This window comes from Erythranthe guttata, chromosome 14 (assembly GCF_056151865.1).
Source record: "Erythranthe guttata isolate IM_541 chromosome 14, IM_541, whole genome shotgun sequence".
In the NCBI taxonomy this organism is placed as follows: domain Eukaryota; kingdom Viridiplantae; phylum Streptophyta; class Magnoliopsida; order Lamiales; family Phrymaceae; genus Erythranthe; species Erythranthe guttata.
The window spans coordinates 25,940,924-25,966,569 of NC_142546.1; the positions used below are offsets into that span (position 1 = coordinate 25,940,924).

The window sequence follows — 25,646 nt, forward strand, 5'->3', positions numbered from 1 at the left end:
TTGTACATTTGTTACATTGACACCCTTTTGTATGGGTGGATGTAATGTAAGATATTTACAAACTTCATAGGGCTGGATGTAATTTTTCAAAAATATAAGGAGTTTCTTTAATTACACATTTGTCCTCCATCTTTTCTTACCAAGTCAAAATGATTTCTTTGTCATAATTAATCATTCATCCCTACCAACTTGTTCCCACCAAATACGACCACTGATTTTTCTCTTGATTAGTATTCTTATCTTTATATATAACCAGTGTTTTTTTCTCTTGATTACTATACTTGGATCTTTCTTATCTTTTTATATCCGATCTGGGGTTGTTCTGTAATATTGAAAAAAGGAAAAAAAAAACATGATATTTGAGGTTTTCTTGGCTGGTTTTATTTCAATTATGGCTTGGTTGCTTGGTGGCGATTTCTCGGGCCCACTTCTTCTTGGATGTTGTTTTGAATTCTTGAATTATTAGACTTTCTGGTTAGTGATATCATATATATTTACTTGATTTTAATTCTAATTCATTTTCCATTTTCTTTTTCAAAGATGAATATTATATGATCTTCTATGCAAATTAAAGTATTGCAGGAGGTAAAACTGCAGATTGCTCAATGGAAAATAAATAACTATAATTATTTTAGTGACTTCGAAACCTCGGGTATTTCTGTATGTAAAAAGGCCGAAAACTGAATTATCTTGTTTGAATAACAAGAATTGTTGATCGAGGATAAATTTCATTTTTTTTTTTTTTGATCCAAGGATAAATTTCATTTTCAATCATATGTTAGATACATCAAAGTTCAGCTCGAGCTCGAATTTCACAAAATATATATATGTAGGGAATCGAGCTACTCGTATTCGCGCTCGCCTGGACTCGATTTACATTCACACTCGTGCATTCAAGAAACATAACTAAATGTTGAAGAAAACAAAAGGGAATTCCATTAGACACATACGTATTATTCGACACTAGATAATAATAACTAAAAACAATAAATCATGCTGAATTGCGGGATCACGAAAAAAGGGAAATAAAAAAATAAAAAATATTACTTCTCCTAGTTCGAATCTTGGAAATCGGTGGGGTTGTGTTGAATAATGACTTGCGCGGTCTTGGAAACCGCTTGTCCTTGTAATTTACTGCGAACCATTCCCTCCGTCTCTTCGCTCCACGGATCGCTACGTGCCACGTGCCACGAGCAGTTACATCCGTTGTAAAATATTTGGTAATGCCTATAACTCTTGGTTATGTGCATTTTCTCTAGGTTGATTGCACTTTTAAGTATGTACAATGCTAACTCCATCTCCTATTCCGTCCCCTCAAATGCACCTATTTCGACTTTCTTCAGCTCCGAATGGCATACTACTTCGCATACTTCTTGCTTCATTCCCGCTTCCCGTCTACTACCATTAAATTTTACCTACGTTCAAGTAAAATTTAAAGTTTCTTCCATCATAGATAAAATAAAAAAATTAAATTAAACGCCGTCATCGTCTTATCTGAAGACGACAATACCTACATTCAAGTGAAACTCCTGTAGAAGGGGACAATGTTGCAAAATTGAAGTCAGCAAACGGAGATCGATTTTCGATAGGTCTTGCATGTTGATATACAATCGCCTAACGTTGCTGTACATGTTAATCTTCATATCCTGAGTATAAAATTTAAAAAAAATCTTACAGTTAAGAAAACTAAGAATCACACACACACACATCTCTCTCTCTCTCTCTCTCTCTCTCTCTCTCTCTCTCTCTCTCTCTCTCTCTCTCTCTCTCTCTCACACACACACACACACACACACACACACACACACACACATACATACCTTAATATTACAACGCCATATTTCTGATGTCGAAAAATTCAATGATTTCAGGTGTGGCAGGTCTAAAGCAAGTCTTCCAAAAACATCAGGAACAATATTTTTAGAGTATGCAGAAAGATATACACTCTGCAGCTGCGGGACATGATCGAATATAAGGTTAATCATTCTATCACCGCAAAACTCAAATACGAGGAGATTACTCGCATGCAACTCTATCTCCTCCGCACCCGCACAGCTACTGATATAGAGATACTTCAATTCTAGATGGGGACCACAGAATCGTAACTTAAGAGGACCTACACATGTAGCAATTGTCAACGAGTGGAGCCTCAAACACTCGGACAAAATGCACTCTACAGCACCTGGATAAACTATAACATTCATAAGGACAATAGTTTGGAGGGAGTTGTTGTTATTAAATTGGCTTCCCGAGCATGGCTGCAAACAACACCTGCTCAATTCGAAACATTTCAACGATGGCATTTTAGAAAATAGGTGACAGGAAAAGGAAAGGTCACTAATAGTATACACGGTTCTTGGAGAACAACGAAAATCAAGAAAGAGTTTTTCCACGTCCAATCTTCCTAGAGAAGAAATACACCGCTCGAATCGACTAGTGACTGATTTGTCTAAACAACAAACTAAACGAAAAGAATGGATCTTATAACTGGAATTGGAATGAAGAAGCATCAAGAAGCTATCCAGTGAATAAATGTTGTATGCAGAATTGTGAGGGTTCTGTTTGAAAAGGCGGCCAATGCGCCGCTTACTACTAGCAGGCCGAGCATTTACAAGCGCGTGCTTTAAAAGGTTCGAACATCCTAATTCGATGGTATATAGAGGTGAAAATCTGTGAAGATTCCTCCATCTTTTTGCCAAGAGGCTTGTTTGAACTGCATTCTTTGCCGGCAAATGTGAAATAATTGAAATCAGAATATCATCTGGCAGTTGACTTATCAGGTCATCATCAAGACCTAGCACAATTAAAATAAAATAAATTTAAAAACTTTATAATAATTCCGTCGAGGAAGTCTGGGAAAAGAAGAATTATAAGGTTATCAAACATACATTGCAACAAAGATGAATTCTTTTTGAAGTTTGCAGCATTCACCGATGAGATCATTGCTCCTTGAAGAAAGAAACCAATCCTGCGCAAATTAGGACCGGAAAACTAATGATTTGCAGATTAAAAAGGAGAAATTGAAGTAAATGTAACGGGAATTTATCAACACCGATCGAGTAGAAGGAGATTGAAATAATTTGACAGCAGGTAAACCCTAATCCTAATTCTATTTTCACCCCCAAACGCTTATTAGAGAATTATATAGCAAAGGAGGAGTTTTTTTTTTTTTTTCGATTCTTGTAAAGATTTATTAGAGAATATTCTATATAATATAGAAAATTCCGCTAAATTTGACACCGTAATTACCAAAATATAAGGAGTTTTTTCGTAATTTGATCTACATCAGTTGGTGGCGTAATTTACCCTTTGTTACAAAGTGATAATAGTCAAAGCCCAAATGACTTCTTATTCATCCTTTATATATATATATATATATATATATATATATATATATATATATATATATATATATATATATATATATATTGTGTTGATTATAAATCTTTATTTGATTGTGGACGTTGTTTGTATGAAACACTAGTTCTAAAACAACAACAATTCTCACAACCCCCAACCACCACACAAATCTCACAACTTAGATACATTAAACATTCCTCCATTAATTTGTGTCACCATACAATAGATACAAAATAATATATATACTATGCCTCCTCCTATAAGCAGAGATGATCTGAACAGCATTTTCAAGAATCTCGACAAGAAGAACAGCGGCCGCATAACCGTCCACGACCTCCACCACCTTCTCCACAGTTCCGGAATCTGCAACACAACCACCGTCGAAGATCTCCAAGAACTAGTGGGCCCCACCACAAGTCTCGATTACGCGGGCTTCTTGTTCTTTTACGATGCAATGGTCAAGCCTGCAGTCTCCGGACAAGCAGATGATGAAGATGATGAACAACTTCTCCTCAAGGCCTTCAAAGTTTTCGATTTGAACGACGATGGGTTTATATCCAGCGACGAGCTCCAGACGGTGCTTTCGAGAATCGGATTATTGGACGAGCGTGATTGTAAGGAAATGATTCTTGCGTACGATCGGAATCTTGATGGGGTCTTGGATTTTGGAGAGTTTAAGGATATGATGTCTGTTCCTGATCTTTCTGGTGATGATGGTTTGGAGAAATAGATTATAATTTAATTATTAGTTTTTGTGATTTTTTTATTTTTTATTTTTTATTAGTGTATTATGGTTCAAATGTCATTCATGAATTGGGTTGGATTATAGGTCAGAGACAATGATACAATTCTTGTTGTCCAGTTTTCTGACAGAGTGGAACAAAAGAATAGTGTTGATGTTGAGTTAGTGGCAATATTAATTTATAAAGTACTGAGCTGGAATGATGTAATAATTCCTATTTGCTAAGACAAAATAAATGCACAGTGGGGCATAATCAGTGCTCTCAACATGTGCAGCCTCATTTCTTTGTTATAATTGTATATATATGCTCATCATTATACATATCTGTATCTATCTATCCATCTATCCAAGAACCATGCTTCTTGATATTGACACAAAGTGAAATTTCATTTGCAGCACCGAATATATGTGTGCGCGGGCGCATATATTTCACCAAGTGTAGCATCTATTAATCGAAGTTTTATTTGAATACATGCTGCAAAGAGACTACCATTGATCGATAACCTTAGACATAGACTACAAATCGTAACACATTTTCACAAACCGAAAATCGACACCTAACCAAGTTGTCTTTACCCATACAAACGTTATTATTCTCAGCCACAAAAGCATAAAGACATAACCTTTACGAATCCAGGCAAAGCTCCTGTTCGAAACTGACATGAAAAATCCTCCATTGAATAACCTAGGATTTTGCACTTGGATCTTTACTTGCAGCTGCAGTATTGACTTGTTTGGACAAATAAGCTTCGTAAATCTCCACCACTACACGAGGGTCCTTCTCCACGAGTTCCATATACTCTTCTTGCTTACTCAGCTTGTCCATATTGTCCATTATCAAAGACAACGCTGCCTCAAGTAAGCTCTTTGCACCGTGCTGGTGGGCAAAAGCGTAATACGGAAGCGAATTCTCCCAATTTAGTTTCGACATCAGATACTTTTCGCAGTAGGTTTTGAGATGCTTCACTTGGTATTTTTCAGCCAACACTAAGAGATCGCATGCCATGTGTTCGTCTAGGCAAGCTTCCGCTGTGTACATATAGTTAACAAAGGCGCGAAGTGCATCGTAGGAAACATCACCGATTTTGATGGTCCCACTTAGGGTTTCTTCCATTTCGGTTTCGAGCATGGCCCTGAAAACTGGCGATCGGCTCGTCTGTTCGGTGATCAAGACGAAAAATTCAGTTGATGTTAAAGGAAATGCAGAAATAAGTAGCTACTTTTCTTCTTTTGTGGTGATTATACAAAATACAACAGTATTAAAATTACCAAATCCCAGTAATTAATTAAAACCAACACTAAACAGGCTGATAATTCATTGTTAATGACCCTAAATTAGGGCTAAATTGAGTTGCAGGAAAATTACATTCAGAAAAAAAAAAAAAAAATAGGATGGAAAGGGTGAAATCAAAGTACCAATACAGCACGGTGGGCCGGAATAGAAGGAGAAATGCACTGAGAGCCATCGGAATCCTTGGAGCCGGAAGCCACCAAAACGACGTCGGAGAAGCAGGGGGTGTTAGGTCTGGTGATGCAATTAGGGCCAGCAGGGCCAGGCCCTACGGATAGGAGGCGGAGGAAGTTGACTTTAGACTTGAGATCGTCGATCTCGCGCTTGAGCTCCTCCTCCGTCTCGCCGGCCTCCTCGTAGCACTCGCGGCAGGTGCCGGCGTCGTTATCGCCGTAGTCCTCCTTGCAGGAAAGGCACTTCATCTTTATCCGACGCCGCCGCCGCGCCGCAGAGGATCCTTCCTCCACTTCCTCCTCATCGTCGTCGTCATCGTCGTCGTCATCGTCTCCTCTGAAATCGATATCGGAATCGGAAGATAACTGCCGCCGCCTCGGATGGTGGTGGCGCCGCATATTTTCAAGGGGGTGACCTTTTCTTTACCGCTGGCTTAAAGCGTATACACTTTTACTGAATTATTGGCGCGTGTGTTCGTGACAAAACAACGACTCTAGCTGAAACTGTAACAGATTGGAGTAATCGAACTGCAGAAGGTGTTTTTTATTTTTTGTTTCGAATAATATTTGATAAATATTTATTTATTATTAATTTAATGCCTTTAAGCAAGCTAGCCAATCAGCATGCACTAAAGAGACCTAGAAAGTCAAATAGTCAATAAACGGGCTGACCCTCTCTCTCTCTTTCTCTCTCTCTCTCCTCTCTTTCTCTCACACACACAAACACACGCGCGCACACATACAGATATAAAACAAGGGAAAACAGAAGGGCGTTCTTCAACGAAAAGTTACCGTCTTCTTTCGGAGCAGCATTGAAGCGCATATACATATTTCTAAAGTACGTCTCGTCTGTTTCTTTCGTTGATCTTCCGATTTTTTTACATGTTTCTTGGCATTTATTAAGTGTTTATTGTGGGTTTACTCTCCAGATCCTAGTTGCATTGTGTGTGTGTGTGTGTGTGTGTGTGTGTGTGTGTGTGTGTGTGTGTGTGTGTGTTTTACAAATGGCACATTCGTTCCGTTTGTTTTTTTAGTGGGTGGTAGTCTTGTTTTCTGCTCTATGATTCTGATATGTATGTGACTTATTTGTTTTAATTAATTTACTGTATACTGATTTTCTGGGAAAATTAACTGTAATCAGAAAGGGTGATTATTTATTAACTTGCATTATCAACAAGTGTTGAATCAGAGTGTTCAAAATAAATTGTAATGAGATTTTGTTTCTAGTTTTTACTTAGTTATACTGAAGAGGGCTTATGATCTTGTGGCAGGCTTGTATAAATAAAGTTGACATTCTCGAACACAAATCGGAGGGTAAATGGTTCGGAAAAAGACCCGACTTGCTGGATTGGTGGATAAGCCAGTTAATTCCGATGTTCACAATGATATTAAATCTCATATGGCAAGAAGCAGAGAGTGCTGTAATGAAATGTTGGAATATAGAAGAAGGGTGGAGGAAGACGACAATTCCAACGTCGACTACAAAAATTATCTGTTGCGTATTCTGCCCAAGGAAGGACCGATCGAATCACATAAAAGACGAAGAGAAAAATATGATGTATTTGAGAATGATGATATTGATTGTAGCAGTGAGGAGGACATAGATCCTGAAATCGAGCTTTTCTTTACGTGTTTGAAGGAACATGAAAAGTCCTATGTACTTGAATGTAATAATGTGGTCATCAAATATGAAGGAGATGATTCAAGTTCGTTTGAAGAATGCGAACCAGATCCAAGGAGGAAACTAAGGAGTGCTACGAAACAGAAAGTGGGGCCCACCGATGTAGATAACCAACTCAAGGATGATTCAATCAAGAATCTGAATTGTGGAAAATCGAGGCGTAAGGAGGAGGCCGAGAGTGAGGCAGTGGAGAATGTAAAATTCTCAACTAAACGGAAAGTGGGGCCCGCGGATGTAGATAACCAACTCATGGATGATTCAATCAAGAATCTGAACTGTGGAAAATCGAGGCGGAAGGAGGAGGCCAGGAGTGAGACAGTGGAGAATGTAAAATTCTCGACTAATGGGATAGTGCCTGATCCTCATTATATTGAATATTTTAATAATCTCAAAGTTGTAAACAATCACTGTGCTTATACGCGTGGGCGCCACACAGTAGTATACGAGTGGAATAATGGAAAGAAGAAGAATAGCTCGAAGAAAGAGGAGCAAGATGAAGAGTGCTCTTCTGATGTTGAAATCATAGATTGTACTTTGTTTGACAAGGAAGTGAGTTTTTTTATGGACCCTTTTTCATTTAGCTTCAATGAATCTTCGTGTAATGCTAAATTAATTATAAGATCTCAAATCATGCAGGTGAATAAGGAGAGCAATTTAGGTGATCCTAGTACACGGTGTGAATTTAGGAAGCAGGTTATTGATGTTCTTAGAAAGCCTTATGACAGAGAAGAGTATACGGAGCTTTTGATGGATATTCGACAGCGTAAGCAAGAAGGGAGACATAGGGAATTACGTCATGGGAGAGAGGGACCATGCTCGGTTGACAAAGACGGAAAGTCTTACCTCGATCACCATCCTGGTTAGTTGAATTTTTTTTTGAGTTTCTTGTTTTTTGTATTGGTCGGTTATTTCTCAATGTCTAAAAGTTGCAAATGACAATCCACAGTAAGGCATAACCTATAACGGTTGTTTTTTACATGTTTATGAAATGCAGATCTTAGAGAAGTGTTCTTACGATTCGTAGACGATAAACCAAAATGTTTGAATCTGTTCCGAGGGTTTTTCTTTTGGCTTCAGGTAAGTAACTTGGTCAGTACATTTTTCTTTGGCAGTTTCTGTTATTACAAGATATGCTAGTTTCTGACAGAAGTTGTGTTTTCCATTGAAACCAGAATTTTCTGCAGCATGAAGCATTCAAACCTTGGTTAGACGAAGAATGCCTTGCCATAAGGCCAGGATCTTGTTAAGACTCTTAATATTGTCCTCCTGGCTTTTCTCTGCCTATAATTTAGGGGATAACGTGGAAAATCTTTTTTGGCTGCATTTTGTTGAATCTAGGTTGTAAAATATTCTGCTTCGTTTTTGCAGAGGAAGTTTCTTTCTTTTTTTTTTTTTTTTTTTTTTTTTTTTGTGAAGCAAGCTTTTTGCAACAAAGACATTATTGTAACAGCCGATTTTGTAAGTGAGGTCCTCCCTTATTATATGAATTTCTGATTAGCTTTACAGATTAACTTACCTAAACAATAAGCTTCAATGTTAAAGAAAAGAAACATGATGATGCCAAAGTCCCAATCTATCACGAAAAATAAACCGAAAACTGAAAAAATAGACACCCAAAATCCGCACGATAATGCCCAGTCCCAATCAGATGTTATAGATACAACAAAAACTGGAACTATTCTCTGCAAATTCCACATCCAAATTATTTTTTTACGAAACCCATGTCTTCGTATCCACTATATTCATCTCTCTCTCTCACACACACACACACACACACACAGCAGCAGCAGGAACCTGAAGACAAGTGTATGTTAATTCTCTCTTAAATAATCAGGGACAAAGTGAAGGCAGTTTACCTCATTAGAGTTAAGTGAACGCGGGGCATATTATTTGCAGAACAGGGGGCGCATTCTAGTCTAGAGACGAAGATATAAAAGAATATTTAAACTATTAGTATAACTGTGCGATAATGAATTTAAGGGTACATCAAAAAGGAGCATTGAACGATTTTGAAAGCTCCTTGAAAAATCTCCTATAAAAACGATGCTGATTTTTCTTTTCTTTTTTTAATAACAAATGCTGATGAACTGCAATGTCTAGAAATCTCCTCTCCAGTTAGAATCATCACAACTCCTAAACTGATTTGCTCCGTTTCCAAAACCCACACCTGCCGTATCATTTCTTGTGTTCCCTGCATGGCCCCCCCAACCATTTCTAATTCGAACCCAAGGTGGTACCTGTTTTGAATGATTCCACTTCTGCTGCCTAAAGAATTTCCTTCCCAAGCTATAAGAACCGCCGCCGCCTCCTTCTCGCTGAAAATCTGGCCGATCGTTTTCCGCTGAATTATTCATTTCTGGTGGATCCATGCTCCATGACAATGGACGTTTTTCGCCAGAGTGATGAGTAACACAAGCAGCATTATTATTATTATCCTGTTCTGTTTTTTCTGCAACTTCACTGAATGACGCACATTCGGCCACCGATGTTGGTCGGTGGTCTCCCTTGTTATGGGCATGTGGAGGCAACGGAGGAAAAGGATGGAACGGCAAGCCTGGAGCTGCATTCCCACACTGCTGCATGAGAGAAAACGGAACTCCATAGGAGAGAGGAATGCTTGAAATATATCTCTGCTGTAAATCTCCCAACACTGTATCAAATGGAAGCTTTATGCATGTATTTCTCCCTAGGCGGTTAAAAGCAGTTGAAGAAGCATCAGCTGGAACCACAGAGTCAATACAGGGAGATGAAAATCCAGGAGGGACATCGTCATCACTGTCTGTCTTTCCGTCACCTGACATGTTTGTTCTAATTCTGGAATGCAGGTTTTCGTCCGGTGGGGTATCCCATCGACTCTTACGCTTGCGTGTTCTTGTTCCATTGGTTCCAGCACTACAACCAGAAGCAGAGTGGTTCGGTGTAGAAGTCTCAACATTAAGCGATGCAGTTGCTATTTCTGTGTCACGACATTCTGCCACTTCTGCAGGTTTCCCACTTTGATCATTCCAACGATCGTTCGATAACCTACAATACCCACGCTGATGAAATTCCATCTTACGGTCATCCATTTCCATGAAGCAGTTTTTTCTGTGGGATCTCGGAATCCAACGGTCCCGGAAGTTCCGTGCAATTTGATGCACCTGAGAGCAGGAATATCACAACAGAAATTCAGCCAACAGCCTATCGATAATGCAAAGCTCACACATTCATCGTTTAAGTATTGATCTAGAGACACTGCCAAAAGATGTAAAGGAGAAAAAAAAATGCAAACACGAGATTAAGAAATAGCTAATCACTTAGTATGTTCATTACCTGCTTGTCAGCATGTTCAGTCAGCGTCAGTATTGAATCTTTAAAGCTGTAAATTAAGATTCAATTTAGAAACATAATCATGAAAGCAAAACATGAAACAACAAGGAACATATCAGCAAGATAGGATAAATATATGAGAGACAAAGAGAATGAGAAAATTTTATCTGTGCCTATGTAAGAGAAGAGATTAGTTAATAGGAAGATTTATCTGTGTGTATATCTAAGAGAAGAGGTGAGTGAACAGGAAGAATCAAGCCAGATCTTGAGTTATTGTAATAATCAAGTGTTAATTATGAAAGGAAACTGTCTCTATTTAAAAATAAATTAATTTGGATAATCAACTCTCCTAAATGCACCTGTCTTAGCTAGCAATATCTGAAGTAACTACTTCATTGATCTCTGATCAACCATTTCAGTTTTTCTTTAACTACTTCAAAGGGCTCCATCAATTTATTGCATAAAGTTACTAAAAAGCTTATTGAATATAATGATAGTATCAGAACACAAGGAGCTATATCAGTTCATTCTGTTCAGGTCCATCAGTAGCCAGGGTCAGAGTTTTATCAGACAATGGGGAAACAAGAGAAATAATCAGCCTTTCTACACATAGAAAGGTATAGAAAAGGGGCATACAACAATTTTAATTTTGATCACAAATGGAAGGACATTTTCCACATACAATCAAAATAAGTTAATACAGGATTTTTTCTCACCTCTCCACTCCTGGACGTGAACCTCCAGTTATGTGCTCCAAAGTAAGAATCTCTCTCATTGCAAGATACTCGAGAACCTATGCAAAAGAATAGTGAGCAACAACTGCCAACAACTCTAAACTGTATTTTATCTAAATACAATTTCAAATAGCATAACAAAGAGGGATATTCACAGGTTCGGAACTGGTTACGGTGGTCTTGGGGGGAAACATCAAAGATATGTTCAGTCATTATATCATATAAACCAATTTGAGGTAGTTCAAAAACTAGGAGATTCCTTAATTATCTAGAAATGAGAAGTTTCCAAGGTTCCTCTTAGCGTATTCTTGATAAGAATAAAACAGTTTTTCAGCTTGCTTGTTCAGCAACTGGGAGATTGTAAGTTCATTACCTTAAGAAGCTTGCGCAGAATTGGAGTTTTAATGAACTCCTTTCTGTACCGCTTCATTATGTTGTGTAACATCTGCAGACCTACAAACCAAAAATAAAATCGCCCATCAGCAACAATCTTTTAGAAGCTATGAAAAGGCATTAAAATAAGTGGTAGACATATTCCACATATTACGGCAACAAGACAATGATATAATTACCATTCTTGTTGATTACATCAACCAAAACAGTCCGAGATTTTGTCTTCAAGAGTGCATCCAAGATCATTGAAAGATCTCGATTGCTGAAAAGGGAGAAACCCACATTAAATGTCACCCAAGACAACATAGTCACTTTTACTAACATAAACTATTAAGGTGGGATGTTGCGGGTGTTATGTGCACATATCTGAAATTACCTCTGTATAGCTTCCCGATTGCCACTAGTCCCAGATGCAGCAGTTAGAAACAGAAGCTTCAAGTAACCTCTTGATGCATCCTATTGAATCACATGAGAGCTTAAGAAATGAAAAACAACTCTCTATAGGCATAATAAGAGGATCAAGTGCATAAAAGTAAAAGCAAAACCAGAACTTCCGCTTGTTACTATAATTATAAATCAGAAAACAGAGGTATCCTATGCTTCAAAAACATGCTTGGATAAACAAGAGAGTAACAAAATAAGGAAAACTTTGTGAAGAGAAGTGGATAACTTACTTTTCGCTTGCTTATTCCCCTACCAGTATCAAGCAACTCGTTCAGTTTCTCCTCAACTGTAATCAACGGGTAAGTTATTGCAGTAAAAGTCAGGCATAATGCTGCAAAAGGAAGTGTGAAAATGACTGTGTACCTGTTTCAACATGACTGTTTAAGGAAAGCTCTGGTAACTTTTTAGATTTGTGGGCTGCTGCATTTGGCCTCTCCACATCCGAAGTTCCTTTTTCATTCACAATATTAGGTTTAAGTTTTCCTTTTTTAATTGATGATGATGAACGGCGAGTCTTAGCAACAGAAGCAGATTTTGCTAATTCCTCCTTCCCGCCAAGAGTACCATATTTCAACTTTCTCTTAGATTCGATTGTATCTGGCTGTGTCTTGCCAGGTAACGTGGTAGTAGTCATTTCCGATTCATAAGCAGAACGCAGAGTTGAAGATGTTGCTTTTTTCATAACTTTACCCTCTGATTGAAAGGAAACATCAAGGAGTTGAACAGGTGAATGCTTTTGGGACAGAAGGCCCTCAGATTCAACCTCAGAACCAACTGACTCGGAAGTATTCAAGGACTCTTCAGTATCTTTGCTGGTATCCAACAGTCCAACAGCCGCAGTAGAGACAAATTCGTTAACAGAAGTTTTAGTTTGAACCATCATCCCCACAACCTCTGTAGCGATTGAAGTCTTACAGCGTTTATCCGTAGAAGCAGAACCAACACTCACTTTTTTAAATGAAGTTTTTGAACCCATGCTTGCACTTCCATTTTCTCTTACATGCAAGGAATTTGCTATTATGTCATTCCAATCGTCATTCATCTCTTTATCTTCACATGTCATAACAGGTTCTGCATGTTCATCATCTGAGTCACCCTGAACAATTACTTCAGAATTCGTTAGATCACCACCTATATAGCCCCGGCAATTAGGTGAACCACATACACATCTTTTTGCAGCAGCGCCAAAAACGCGTACGTAATTATAGTCAAATGTAACCTCTTCACCCTGACATACAAAATGAATAATCTTGTTCGTTAAGTTACGACAAGAATAGACAAATATTGCTCCAAGTACCAGAAAATTATGAAAAAATGCATTTTATCTAGCACTTCACATATTACACAAAGCCATCCTACCGCTATAAGTTACCTAACCCCCCTAACTAGCAGAAAATAACCAAAAAATGTTAACCAACCTCCCCCCTACACCACCACTATTTTTCTAGTAACATAAACATTTGTCACTGCAACTTGACAAGACATGAGGATCTGTGGTTATTAGCAGAGGGAGTTACCTTTTTAATGTTTCTAACAGCAAAGAGTCCAACGCAGACTTCTCCATTCACCATCCACTGTTAAGAATAAAAAAAAAGAAAATTGAGTTAATATTTTAAAGTCCAAGAGTTACACACTTGTTTCTCAAAGTAACAGTGCAGGAAATAAACACACAATACGTAATTTTGAAAAAATACAAAAATGATAATACATTTTGAAATGAATAAGTAGAAGTTATGTGGAAAAATATAATTTCATCATGAACAATCTGCAGAAAAGACTACATTCTAAATCTAATACTATTGGCAGTCGAGACAAGTGCCACATAAGCCATATAATATAAAATAACCAGTTCATTATTGAGAAAATAATTTCTTAAAGATACAAAACTTAGCTATCAATATATTTTTGACTTTTGAAGTAACTATTCATTCTATAGTGGATCCCCAAGATACATAAAGACTACACAGATATGAAAGATTAAGTTCCCCGCAATACCTTTTCTGTTCGGCAGTTGGGATCACAACTATGGTTTATATAACGTCCCAAATTTCCTTTGGCACATGCATCAATTACCTGAAACAAAAAGCATTGATTTATAGACACATAAAATATCTAAGAGAAAGCTCAAAACTGAACCAAGGGAACTCTCAGTGAACTGAAATAAATTTTATAGTTATCCAGGCAAAAATAGATTTAAACACGATTTGAATTATTGTTTGTTCATAGATAAATTCTTCCTTGAATTCAACATGCATTCAGCTCCATAACTCAAGACTGGTTATGTTTCCCCATCTACAGTTATGTCAGTGCTCAAGTATTTCATGGAAAAGAGGAAAGGATATAAGAAGAGGCAGCAATTCACTTGTTATCTATAGTAATACAAAAAAGCAAGATTAGCTTTAAGTTATTGATATATATTAACTTCAGGTCATTAAGTCTTTAGAGAAAAATATTAGACTACAAAAGTATTATCGTTAGAAATTGAATTTGATCATAAAAATGACGTTTCAATTTTACACGTATCGAGAAGAAGGGATGATAGCAAACCTCACTCCCATTCAGCGTCATGAAGTAAAAATGTTTGTGTCCGTGCAATGCATACTCTCTCTGCCTTGCTTCATAAGCATGGATATCAAGTACCTGTAGCATCCATAAATTCAATAATTACATAAAAAATGAGGTTTCCTTCAAGGTTAAATTCAGATACACTACAATAAAAATCAATTTAGAATTAGCATTCTTCAATTGTATTTATCGGTTAAATCAATATGGAAATCAATGTCCCACCTAGAGCCACATGGTCTATGGCTCCGAAAAAGAATTGTGACAAACGAACTGTGAAGGCCTAATAACCTCATTTCGCAGGACATGTGCCATGCAAATAATAGAATGAGACAAATGACCAATGTTTTGCATTGCCGAAAGGGGTAGAGAATTGAGACAAAGCTTGAGTCATCGTCAAGGGAGAACTTTATGACCGCCAGTCAGGAAAAATAGTAAATGTACATTAATAAAAGTATATCTTAATTTCTTGCCAAAGCCTTATGAAGTGATTTATTATAAACAATGCAGTATTAACCATTCAATTCTGCATGACGTGATATCATTTCCTAACATGAGCCAAAACATTCTGAAGTATAAAGGACCCCAAGTTACCTCTCCAACATATTCGATAAGGAACTGTCCTTCAGATACATTTTCAAGAGATTGAAGACCAAAACCCTTCTTTCCACACCTGAACCACTTCAGTTTAGCATACTTGCGTTTCTGGAACTGCAAGCAAATTAAGAAAAAATACTTCAGTAATAAGAAATAGAATAAACGAGAAAGTGGTCATTAGAAGTTTGCTCACCTGTTGATTTGAACAAAATTCACCACACGGACAGGTTCCTCGAACACACTCAATGTTGAGCATTCGGTTCAAACATTCCGATCCACAACCCATTCTGCCATCTGATGGAGGTTTGCAATGACAAACCATCACCTAATATGAACAGTGAAATGGCCAAAATGATTTCAGGTTGATAAAAAACCAGAAGCTTGTAAGAATAGAAATGTACAAAGACAGGCATAGAGACAAAGCTACATATGGAAAAACCACAGCAATTTATATTTCATAAAAAGGAAGAGAAGAAGATCCATGTAAAATTGGGGCTATAATACATGGAACCACACAAAAAAAAGAAAAAAAAAACTTTGAATCCAAATTTCAGTTTCAAGCCGCACCCATTCTTTCTTTGTAGGTTTGACGCGGAAAAGAATTGACCAATGAACAAGCTCTTGCCATTAGAAAAGTAGGTAACGAAAAAATAGAATTGAATACACATAGGTCAACTCAAAGTACAATTTGGAATGCAGATGGACAAAGCTGAGTATTAACCTCATCGATGGTCTGAGTTTTACGGCTTCGATGCAGAAACAAGTTTGACTTAATAAGAGACCAAGATGGATTTTCGGCAGCTGCAGATATACAAAATCAACTCAAACGTCAAAAGCAAAAGGGACATATATGACCTAGATATGGATCGAAAAGGATCTAAAATTTAGGTGTGTGTGTCGGGGGGGGGGGGGGGGGGGGGGGGGGAGGGTGCTCGGGGCTAGAGATCATGCTGGGACGATATGGTAATCAAATTACCTTTCGATCGGTTTACATTAGACTTCATCATGGCATCACCAGCATTTTCCTCACCAGAAGCATCAGATATTTCTAGCTCTTCATTGATTTCTGAATTTGACTTTTCTTGAGGAATTGAGCAGTCAGCAAAGTCATTATCAGTGTTATTTTTGCAAGTCCTACAAAAAATGAAGATACATAATCATAAGTATAAATCCCAGTGAACATGTGATATTTATGGTCATTTTCATATATTCAAAGTCTACATGCAGCAACTATGATCATTTACCATCCACAATTTGTCTCTTCAATTTGATCTGCAAGTGTAGCTGGTATCCTCCGCCATTTTTGACAATCGTCACAAAGAACCCACGCATTCCTAGGTGGAACATATTGATCCCTTAGTTCAGCAGATGGTAATTGCAAACTGGTTAGGGGTCCACTGGAACCCTTGGATGGGTCTTCATTTTCTCCAAGATCAGATGATGTTTGATTCCCTTCAAAATTAGTTACACTATAAGAAAATTTGTTTAAATGATGCATCAATAATTGAATAGTTTCACATGGTTTATCGATTCAGGATTTGGTTTAGGAGGAAAGGGGACGGTGGACTGGAACTTCTCATGCACACATCATCTATACAAACTTAAAATGGTACCTGCTGCCAGATGGCTCTCCACTCCACCAATGACGCAATTACCATCACCCTTCTCATAAAGTTGATGCTTGCCTACTGAATTACTTCTATCACCCTTCTTTTTGGAGGCTTTATCTTTCTTGCGGGGCAAATCCAAGATTCCAGACCTGCTTTTACGCCCTCCCTTTGCCCCAGAATATTTAGGGAATTTCTGACCATTGCGACAAGGAACCAATGTGTCAGCCACCTGTGAGTTTGAGGACTCAATTGCAGCAACAAGCCCAGAAGATGGATTCATTTCACTGCAATTAGATAAATCATTCACTTTCGCCCCCGGTCCAAGTCCAGTAGGTGCATTGGAAATATTTGTGGTTTCTGTACTGGTTAGCTTGTTTTCCACACTACAATCACCAAACTGAATGTGCTTATCTTTCTCCATTCCTTCCTTAGATTTCACTTGGGGAAATCTCAAACTTGAAACATCACCAAACGAAACATCAGGAACAGAGTTTGCTAAGCATTCGTGGCTTTGTCTTTCCATTGGAATTCTTGGACAACTTTGCATATCTGAGAAACCTTTTTCAAGAAGTAGAGTATCAGAAACAGAGTTTATAACTTCTGAATCAGGAGAAGTTCCCGGATCTGAACATCTATTTTCATTAGAAGCTCTCATGTGATCACTCTTTTCATGGATAATATCTCCAGGCAATTCTTCCCCGAACTTCATTCCCATATTTTCAGATAAACCAGGAATGCTTTTCTTTGGTCCACTGGTTTCAGTAACATTACCCATGTCACTGAAAGTTTCACAGCTTTGATTGCCAATTCTAATCTTCAAAGAGATGCGACCACTTGGAGTTGAGCTTTTCTGGACTGAAGTTTGACCTGTGTCTCCGATAGCATTCCACTTTCCTTGACCACATTTTACTCTTTTCAATTTTTTTTCATTACCTAAATTTGGATTAAGCCCACTGTGTTCTTCAAAAGCTGGCAAGATATTATCCAGGATACCCCAGCCAGAAGATCGAGCCTGCTTGGAGAATAAACTCCTCCTTCTTCTCAAAATTTTCAAGGGATTTAAATCTAATACAGGATGTGTTTTGGCAATTCTTCTACAACTTCTGGAAGATTTTCGGGGCTCATTGTTATGATTTAATTTCGAATTAGTATTGCGAGTACTCTTCCTTCGAGAAGATGTGTATACAATTAGAGGTTGGTTTAGTTTTTGGCTTTTGTCTATTTCACCCACAGACTCAGATCCACCATGAGTAGACGGTTCAGCACTCCAGGCAAAGTCAGAAGAATCAATTCTACTAGAATTGTTTCCTGCGTCAGTTCTTTGTCCAAGCAGATCAGCATGACAAATGGAATCAACAGCATCAGTTCCAGTGGTGTTTATTGAGATATCATTTCTCTGGTCAAGAGGCTCCGCAAAGCTGATGGAGTCGAAAGCTGAAACAAGAACATCAGCAGCTGGAACATCTGATGTGGCCATTGTTGCTGATGATTCAACACCTCTCACACCAGAAGATTCATATGGTACTGGAGAAACAAATAAATTTACAATGCCAAAATCCAGATCAACTACAGATGACTCTTCCTGGATTTCACCATCATTTTGGCCAAAAGATGTCTCAGGAGACATATTATCCAGTTCACTAAGACTCAGTAGATATGAAGACCTCAGTAGCAACAATCATGCACCCATAGACGCACTATTTTCCCTGGGTTTACAGCAGATGTATCTCAGCATAATGGATAAACACTAATCATGGAACATATACAGAATTGCACAATGTTAAAAGCACTATAACCCAGAAAATTATAGAAGCATAATGAATTCATGACTTTAACATATGTAAACCTGTACAACACTGTAATTTTAAATTTACATGTATCGTGAATTATGCACTAACAATATTGGAAAGTCTAACATCCCATTTACGATACCAAAATTTTCCAAGCATAATACTACCAAGTGCGCCAAATAAGCTAGTACTGGAGGGAAAAGAAATAGAGCATACAATCACCCACAAATCTATCTAACAACTTTTATTGATAACGTTAATAAGCTTGGAATATGTCAAAAAAGGACAGAACATGTGGATATCAATAATATTAGATTACACATCCTTCAGATATCGCCAAATTCAATCTCATATGAATCCATGTCACTTGTCCTAAAAAATCCAAAAGGCATTTATCTTTTAACATGTGCTTGTACGAACACAGAGAACTACAAACACACAGACGTAAACATATAGCGATTGCTCAGTAATTAGAATAAAAAATAAATAAATAACCCTTTGAAACTGTCTCTGCTACGTGCTTATACGCACACGGGGAACTACGAACCCAGATGTAAACACATAGAGCATATTCTCAATAACTAGAATACAAACATGCGGACATAAATACATAAACAGTTCATTATCACTAATATATGCAAGGCCCAATTGATTGAAAAACAAAAACAGCAGGAAAACAAATTCGGTAGCTAAACACAAATGCAGGTAAAACACAAACATCGCTAATCCTAAACAATCAAGTCAACAAAAACAGAGCCCAAAACCCTAACCGCGAGCAAAATTAAAACCCTAAATTAATGGCTGAAAACACCAATGCGGAATCAGGCAGGGCCAAACAATCGAACATCAACGGAAAAAGGTCCGAGGAAAAGAGGGGATCGTACCTGGAGATAATCAATTAACGCGTTGAACATCAAACGGGGGAATTGTTTAATTCAATTAATTAAAACAAACATTCATATGTAAATGCGTACAACGCCTGTATTTAAATATTTTTCTCACTGCGGCGTATGTGTTTTTTGTGAGAGAGAGAGGCAGAGGAGAGAGGGGAATTTGCTTGGCGGTGTCAGCAAACGGTTGTTAAAGGGATAAATAGAATAGTGAGAGAGAGAGAGAGAAGGAGAGAGAGAGAGAGGAGAAGAGTCTCCTACCAAAAAAGAATTGGAGAAAATTTAATCCATCTTGTTGACGCGCATACACAGTACAGGTACAACGTTGGTAGAATAAGGTACAACCCTACCGAAACGCCGTTCCGGGGTTTTGAAACGTGGCTAGTGGAGGGTAATATTGGAATTTCAGACCAATTTTCCTTTTTTTGTTTTTTTCCTTTTCTCTTGTACTAGTAATTTTCCTTTTTTTTTTGTATTGTTGTTGAGTTTTTTTATTTAAAAAAACAATATTGTCGAGCTTTTATTTTGTAGTATTTGGTGTTCCAAGTTATTCTGTTTGTCTTGATTCTCGAAATCTATTTTTTTCATTCAATAAAATAAAAAAATAATCATTGCAAAATTTAAATGGATTCCTTCACAAATTGTGACTTGGTTTTTCGTTGAAATTAATCAGGTCAACATGGACTTTGACTTGGTTTTTCACAATTTTAGTGTAAATGAGACTCTTGAACCTGATAAGCCACAAAAGTTGAATTTCAAGCTCACAATTCGGCTTGTAAGTTTTTCTTTTTCTTTCTTTCTATTATTATTTTATTAATTAATATAAGTAATTTTATATATATAAAAAAGTTAAAACCCAACTTTTTTGCCTATTTTTTATATTTTATGCCGAAATAATGAAAAATTGAGTTCAATCTTGAATAAAAACGAGTCATTGATCCGGGCATATTTCAACATTTTGGCCCGCCATAAAAACCAGCCCAAAGTGAGGCAAAGCCCACGAAAGCAAGGGGACTAATAAGCGAGTTTGGCACGTGCAGTTAATAAATTGACAAAACATAGTAAATTATGCTAGCCTCCCCTCAAAATGGTTAAATTATAGAAAACGCCAATTTCTCATTCAAAATTACCCAAAACCTCCTCTAAAAATATACTCCATTTTCACCATAATGGGGTTTTGCTTTGGAGAAGAATTACAACAACGGCATAAAATTGAACTCACTTTCTAATTCTAAATACATTAATGAAACATCGTCGTCATGGTTCTTTAACTAACGAAAAATTCAATAGGGCCTACCAAGTGACTATATTGTCACACTCTCTTCGTTGTAATTATGTTACCAACGCCCCGACTTCCTACCTCGTGAATATCTATCTATCTCTGCTATATTCTTGTTTGGCCTGAAAATGGCAATTCTATATTGCATTTACCGATATTCGATCAGAAATATGGCAGTTTTATCAATGCATATGATTTTTGCATTTGAAGCTCCAAAAATCTGCTGATTGTTTTTCCAGGAGAAACTGCCGTATTTGGCTAAAACCAATTTGAAACGTTGAAGTCTCGAAGCTTGCTAAGATGTTTCTCCATGTCATCCCTACTTTTACTCCATTCTTCCTTCTCTATTACTGTGGTCGGATCGTCTCTTTCGTCCTGTATGGTAATAAACAGAAGTGAATCAGCTAAAATTGGAAACATAGATTATGCGGAGAAAAATTAGTTATTTTTATTTATACTAACCGGGGGAATTATTTTGAAGGAAGTCCCACCATCACGAACAACTAGCAAATCGTTCTTCCTATCTCGGTCTGTTCCTCCAGGAACTGTCACCTGCAGAAAAGTATATGATAACATTTTAAACACATAGAGCGGTGACTAAGGTAACATGGCAAACATAGTATATTGTCAAGCTTGAAGCAACATCGAAAGCACGTAAATTCAAAAGGCAAGTATATTTTGAAGAGAAAGGAATTGAAAAGGTTAAGTTAGCGATACGATTTTTCTAATCTTGCAGCATGCTTTTATACTTGTGCTATTCAGAGGTTTTTAAGTACTCGTGTTAATAAATAGTATTGTATTTTAGACAATGCAAGAGAACGTATATAGCTACAAGAAGTGTGCATGCATACCACAACTTTAGCCCTTGTGATAGATTTTGTTTTCGAATCGATTACATAGATCTCCTCGAAATCCAGCGTAAATTCTGGATCACCCAACCGACGGTTCCTGTAGTGTTTTGTCAAGAAAACCTGCGATGAACAGAACATTAGTTATATATGTAAAAGAACACAACGTCGAAAGGCAGTAACTTAATCTCCCGACAAAGGAACCATCCAATCAAGTGTTTCTTGATAAAGTTATGAAAAGCCATCCAAAAATATTGCTTGTAATTAATGTGGAAAGGCAGTAACTTAATATTTTTCTTTTTTTCTGGAAAACGTTGCATTGTACGTTTAATCTATTTATAATGTGATAGTTCACGTAAAACAAGCCACATGCTTTGCCCATACCTTGAGGACTTCCCTCTCAGATTTGTACATAGGGTCTCTCGGAGCACTAATCGGTGGCTCTGTCACGTTGTAGCACCCATAATCACTCTGTGCACACCGAATATACTGCCGTTCCAACAAAGTTCAACAAAAACATGGGAACAAATTAAGTATATTACAGGTGCACACATTTGTGGAACGTTAATCATGATTACATAAACGGAGAGTTGGACATACATGAATACATGTATATATAAATGCGAATTGTCACAAGAAACAATAAAAGAATACCTTCTGAGGCATTGGTGCAAGAACCTTCGGAATTGCGTAAATATCTGTGTCTGGAGGTGTGACGTACATCTACAAACAAAAACCAAATATAAAATCATATTTCATCAACGTAATTACGTAACGATCGTAAAAGACAATACTATCATACTTTCTTTAGTTGAGAAAAATCGAGTAACATAAAAATCGGCTAGGTTGTTCGGCATGTTTTGAACACAATTCGGCACCACGCATCTCAGTTAGCACCGTCTTCAAGAGTAGATAGATAACCATGAATAATTCATGAAAACTGAAAAAATTATCTTAACCCTAATTTAACAACTTATAAGATCAAATCAAAATTGTAATTACCAGCTTGAGCATATGAAACTTAAGCACAAATTACACTACACAGCATCAGAATGCATGCAAAACATGAAATAGCCAGAACATACAAAAAGTCTTGGTACAACTATCAAAGCACTTGGTACAACACCGCAAAACCTAACCTCTCTGAAATCATAGACGTCGTTATCCGGATCGGGCGGCTTCCGAATGAAAAAATCACAATCCAGAAGACAAATTTTATGAAACTCGTCTTCGTTTATGCGGTAATCCACAATTTTATCGGAGTCCCAGCCGTGAATCGACACGAAACTCTTGCTGTGCACCATAGCGATGTCGTCCTGTCCGCCGTGCCCAGCCACGGCAATGGCGAGGGCGGTGTCGTAATCGACATCGAAATCCTTCTTATTATCGACCTCCTCCGCGTAGTCTTCGTCCATGTCGTAGTCATCCGGTCCTCCTCCGTCTGCATCTCCGTCGTCGGCCCAAGCTCGAAAGTCGGGTCGTGAAGTTACGGGTCGGGTCATGTTTAACGACCGGAAAACGTTGGGCTTCGGAAGCGAAACCGGACGGCATGTGGAGGTCTTCACCGGAAATAGTGGAGCGAAGAGTAGAGTGGCGGCGTTCATGGTGGCGCCGGAGTGGAAGTTGGAGGTTTTACTGAGTTGGGGAGTGGAGAAATAGGATTAGATATTTGAGCTGTGATTTGCTGCGATTCATCACACCAAACTTAAGGTGCGACTCGTTCGATGACTACTCTGCGTACCACGTCAGCTTGACAATTGCTCTGGTGGCAGTTTAAGTCTCTCTAATTACATATTGACACCCTAAATTCATGAAATGCAACATTACGCCACCTTATTACGTCAAAGTTTTTTTTTTTTTTCCAGTAATATTACGTCAAAGTTTAACTGATCATAATTCAACGGAAACATAATTTCAATAAAATATGTCGGCATTTTTAATTAGTCTTAATTAATACAAAATAAGTGAAAATTTGGAGGCTCAGATCCGTTGAAAAATGCAAACGACGCAAAGAGGAAACCAAACAACGCCCATGGCTGCAAATCACCGGTCGCAATGTGGTAAAATCACAAACGCATCCGAGTTGCCCCGCCAAGATACGGGTTGGAGCTGCCTATGCCGAATTTACCCTTGTAAAATTTTGGAATTGCAATTTTACCTAGAATCTCCATGGGGATAAGATTGTAATTTATATTAAAATAATATAACTTAAATATTTTTCAATTAAATTATTTTTTCCGAATTAATAAAATACTTCAGTATTTATTATTTTCGAATTAACCGCCTAGACATCATACCCACCGCCGAGCACTTTATACTTAGTATTTGTTGTAAGTGATACATTAATTTCAATAAAAATATATAGTTTATGGCAATTTATCTTTTTAACAATTTCATCACCTTTGGTATTATTAAACAATAAATGATGCCAAAATAGTGGTTATCAAAATTATAATCTATTCAGGAATGGTATTAAATGGAATTTCCTAACAACTTTAAATTTATTAGCAGAAAAGGGCCTATCAAATTAAATTTTTAATTTTACAGGAAAACAAAAAAATTCAAAAGAACCACATTGGTTAATAAACAAAAAATTACCCTTAAATAACAAAATTCTTCTTCTTAAATCATCCACATTGCTAAAAAAATTGACCATTGGGCAATGAATTATATATTCTGAGGGGGTGTTCGCTGTTCTTATGTTTATAGGGGTTTAGTGCAAACACAAAATTTTTAAGGGGGCAAAGTGCTATTTTTCCCTTTTCAGGGAATTATATATAATTTTTATATATACATAAAATATCAATACATATTTACCCCAACACACGCGTTTCTCACATTTTCCCGCCTTTCCACTTTCCAGAGAGCTCCGCTTCGAAAATTCTTCGTCCTTCTTCTTCACTCTCTGAAATTTGCTTCTCAATCAATGGAGAATACTGTAAGAATCACAACTTCGTTAGTTCTGATTTCTCGTATGTGCAAATGTTGGAGAAAAACAGATCGCATTTGAATCTATATTTTGGGGGGAAATGTAGATCGCATATGAATCTATATTTTTGGGGAAAATTAGATCGCATTTGAATCTACGGTTTGGGGAAAAATAGATCGCATGTGAATCTATAGTTTAGAGTATACATTTGCTCTGACCTAATTTTCCGATGGTGATTTTTCTGACCTAATTTGTTGTCATTCAACCAACACACTGATATTCTTCAACGGAAAACAAGGTGGCTGAACTAGAGCAGACGGATGACTTATCAGGTTCTGCTTCAGGATATAGTATTTTTCCATTCTGTGATTAAACATATCGACAAACATTTTTCTGCTTGTAATTTTGTTTCTGTTTTTTCTACAATTTGACAGGGATGCAGGTCAGCAGTCAGCCGCTTCAAATGCACTCAGAGAAGAACGAAAGGAATTCTTCAGATGATCCTTCGATTCGCCATCCTTTCACGGTTACGTCAGATGGCCGTTTGTCCGAAAGTCAGCAGGGAAAGCTTCACGATCATTCTCTGACAGAAATGAAAGGTTACAGTATAGATAAAAATACTCGACATATAAACTTTCATTTATGCTTCGTTTGTTTGCTTTACACTCTAGAGAATTAGATCTCTTAAATTTTGCCAAGCTAAAAAAATATATCATTCTGCTTGAAATATGTATGAGTTTGCTCTAATTTATCAGCTTGATCAATTGTGTCATAATTGGCCTGATATTGAACTTAATTCATTACTATGTCATACAAAATTAAAAAAAAAATTAATAATTATCAGTAGGTAGACATGCTTGACTTGGATTAAGAATCAATATACTCTCCTATTTACCCATGATTTTCATGTTCATGTTTGCACAAACATTCTGTTCATGCGACTTGAAAACCGTATGTGTGAGATACACTAGGTTGGTTGTGAGGTGCAGCAGCACATATTCTACAATCTTCTTT

General features: G+C 37.3%; 6 protein-coding genes and 1 long non-coding RNA gene across 7 annotated transcripts; 3 read left to right on the forward strand and 4 right to left on the reverse strand.

Annotated features, from left to right (window-relative positions):
* The first annotated feature begins 270 nt into the window (after window positions 1-270).
* On the forward strand, window positions 271-752 carry LOC105972987 (uncharacterized). The gene is made up of 2 exons (XR_001174207.2): window positions 271-474; window positions 575-752. It is a non-coding gene; the product is annotated as an uncharacterized LOC105972987 (long non-coding RNA).
* A 161-nt stretch (window positions 753-913) lies between these two features.
* On the reverse strand, window positions 914-3,226 carry LOC105972985 (putative F-box/FBD/LRR-repeat protein At1g78760). The gene is made up of 4 exons (XM_088814022.1): window positions 2,889-3,226; window positions 1,821-2,794; window positions 1,515-1,646; window positions 914-1,415 (listed from the first exon to the last, which is right to left on the reverse strand). The coding sequence occupies exons 1-4, from the start codon at window positions 2,941-2,943 to the stop codon at window positions 1,302-1,304; spliced, it is 1,275 nt and encodes a 424-aa protein (XP_088670148.1). The 5' UTR covers window positions 2,944-3,226; the 3' UTR covers window positions 914-1,301.
* A 223-nt stretch (window positions 3,227-3,449) lies between these two features.
* LOC105972929 (putative calcium-binding protein CML44) lies at window positions 3,450-4,396 on the forward strand. Its single transcript, XM_012997909.2, has one exon. The coding sequence runs from the start codon at window positions 3,608-3,610 to the stop codon at window positions 4,088-4,090; it is 483 nt and encodes a 160-aa protein (XP_012853363.2). The 5' UTR covers window positions 3,450-3,607; the 3' UTR covers window positions 4,091-4,396.
* A 133-nt stretch (window positions 4,397-4,529) lies between these two features.
* On the reverse strand, window positions 4,530-5,965 carry LOC105972928 (BTB/POZ domain-containing protein At4g08455). Its single transcript, XM_012997908.2, has 2 exons — window positions 5,519-5,965; window positions 4,530-5,258 (listed from the first exon to the last, which is right to left on the reverse strand). The coding sequence occupies exons 1-2, from the start codon at window positions 5,963-5,965 to the stop codon at window positions 4,788-4,790; spliced, it is 918 nt and encodes a 305-aa protein (XP_012853362.2). The 3' UTR covers window positions 4,530-4,787.
* On the forward strand, window positions 5,456-8,750 carry LOC105972926 (uncharacterized). The gene is made up of 5 exons (XM_012997904.2): window positions 5,456-6,404; window positions 6,838-7,796; window positions 7,884-8,106; window positions 8,242-8,324; window positions 8,420-8,750. Exons 2-5 carry the CDS (start codon window positions 6,885-6,887, stop codon window positions 8,492-8,494), a joined length of 1,293 nt encoding a protein of 430 aa, XP_012853358.2. The 5' UTR covers window positions 5,456-6,404; window positions 6,838-6,884; the 3' UTR covers window positions 8,495-8,750.
* A 428-nt stretch (window positions 8,751-9,178) lies between these two features.
* EFS (histone-lysine N-methyltransferase) lies at window positions 9,179-19,924 on the reverse strand. Its single transcript, XM_012997903.2, has 18 exons — window positions 19,571-19,924; window positions 16,900-18,602; window positions 16,531-16,738; window positions 16,263-16,420; window positions 16,008-16,087; window positions 15,480-15,611; window positions 15,284-15,400; window positions 14,675-14,767; window positions 14,123-14,200; window positions 13,645-13,701; window positions 12,491-13,355; window positions 12,358-12,413; window positions 12,060-12,139; window positions 11,863-11,945; window positions 11,664-11,743; window positions 11,273-11,349; window positions 10,560-10,605; window positions 9,179-10,387 (listed from the first exon to the last, which is right to left on the reverse strand). Exons 2-18 carry the CDS (start codon window positions 18,521-18,523, stop codon window positions 9,344-9,346), a joined length of 4,878 nt encoding a protein of 1,625 aa, XP_012853357.2. The 5' UTR covers window positions 18,524-18,602; window positions 19,571-19,924; the 3' UTR covers window positions 9,179-9,343.
* Window positions 19,925-20,672: 748 nt separating this feature from the next.
* PTAC6 (plastid transcriptionally active 6) lies at window positions 20,673-23,401 on the reverse strand. Its single transcript, XM_012997910.2, has 6 exons — window positions 22,843-23,401; window positions 22,358-22,426; window positions 22,088-22,192; window positions 21,707-21,826; window positions 21,318-21,407; window positions 20,673-21,230 (listed from the first exon to the last, which is right to left on the reverse strand). The coding sequence occupies exons 1-6, from the start codon at window positions 23,305-23,307 to the stop codon at window positions 21,114-21,116; spliced, it is 966 nt and encodes a 321-aa protein (XP_012853364.2). The 5' UTR covers window positions 23,308-23,401; the 3' UTR covers window positions 20,673-21,113.
* Window positions 23,402-25,646: the final 2,245 nt, after the last annotated feature.

Bases quoted from the DNA above. Each gene is read 5' to 3' on its own strand.
- LOC105972926 (XM_012997904.2), top strand. From the start codon at position 6,885: ATGGTTCGGAAAAAGACCCGACTTGCTGGATTGGTGGATAAGCCAGTT. The intron at 7,797-7,883 runs GTGAGTTTTTTT...CAAATCATGCAG, and splicing joins GTACTTTGTTTGACAAGGAA to GTGAATAAGGAGAGCAATTT. The intron at 8,107-8,241 runs GTTAGTTGAATT...TATGAAATGCAG, and splicing joins TTACCTCGATCACCATCCTG to ATCTTAGAGAAGTGTTCTTA.
- LOC105972985 (XM_088814022.1), bottom strand. From the start codon at position 2,943: ATGATCTCATCGGTGAATGCTGCAAACTTCAAAAAGAATTCATCTTTG. The intron at 2,795-2,888 runs GTATGTTTGATA...TAATTGTGCTAG, and splicing joins GAATTCATCTTTGTTGCAAT to GTCTTGATGATGACCTGATA. The intron at 1,416-1,514 runs GTAGGTATTGTC...ACTTGAACGTAG, and splicing joins TACAGGAGTTTCACTTGAAT to GTAAAATTTAATGGTAGTAG.
- EFS (XM_012997903.2), bottom strand. From the start codon at position 18,523: ATGTCTCCTGAGACATCTTTTGGCCAAAATGATGGTGAAATCCAGGAA. The intron at 16,421-16,530 runs GTAAATGATCAT...CATTTTTTGTAG, and splicing joins GAAGAGACAAATTGTGGATG to GACTTGCAAAAATAACACTG. The intron at 12,414-12,490 runs GTACACAGTCAT...CGTTGATTACAG, and splicing joins AAACAGTCATGTTGAAACAG to TTGAGGAGAAACTGAACGAG.
- LOC105972928 (XM_012997908.2), bottom strand. From the start codon at position 5,965: ATGCGGCGCCACCACCATCCGAGGCGGCGGCAGTTATCTTCCGATTCC. The intron at 5,259-5,518 runs GTACTTTGATTT...ATCACCGAACAG, and splicing joins CGGCCCACCGTGCTGTATTG to ACGAGCCGATCGCCAGTTTT.
- PTAC6 (XM_012997910.2), bottom strand. From the start codon at position 23,307: ATGAACGCCGCCACTCTACTCTTCGCTCCACTATTTCCGGTGAAGACC. The intron at 22,193-22,357 runs GTATTCTTTTAT...TTGGAACGGCAG, and splicing joins TTGCACCAATGCCTCAGAAG to TATATTCGGTGTGCACAGAG. The intron at 21,827-22,087 runs GTATGGGCAAAG...TGTTCATCGCAG, and splicing joins CTGAGAGGGAAGTCCTCAAG to GTTTTCTTGACAAAACACTA.
- LOC105972929 (XM_012997909.2), top strand. From the start codon at position 3,608: ATGCCTCCTCCTATAAGCAGAGATGATCTGAACAGCATTTTCAAGAAT.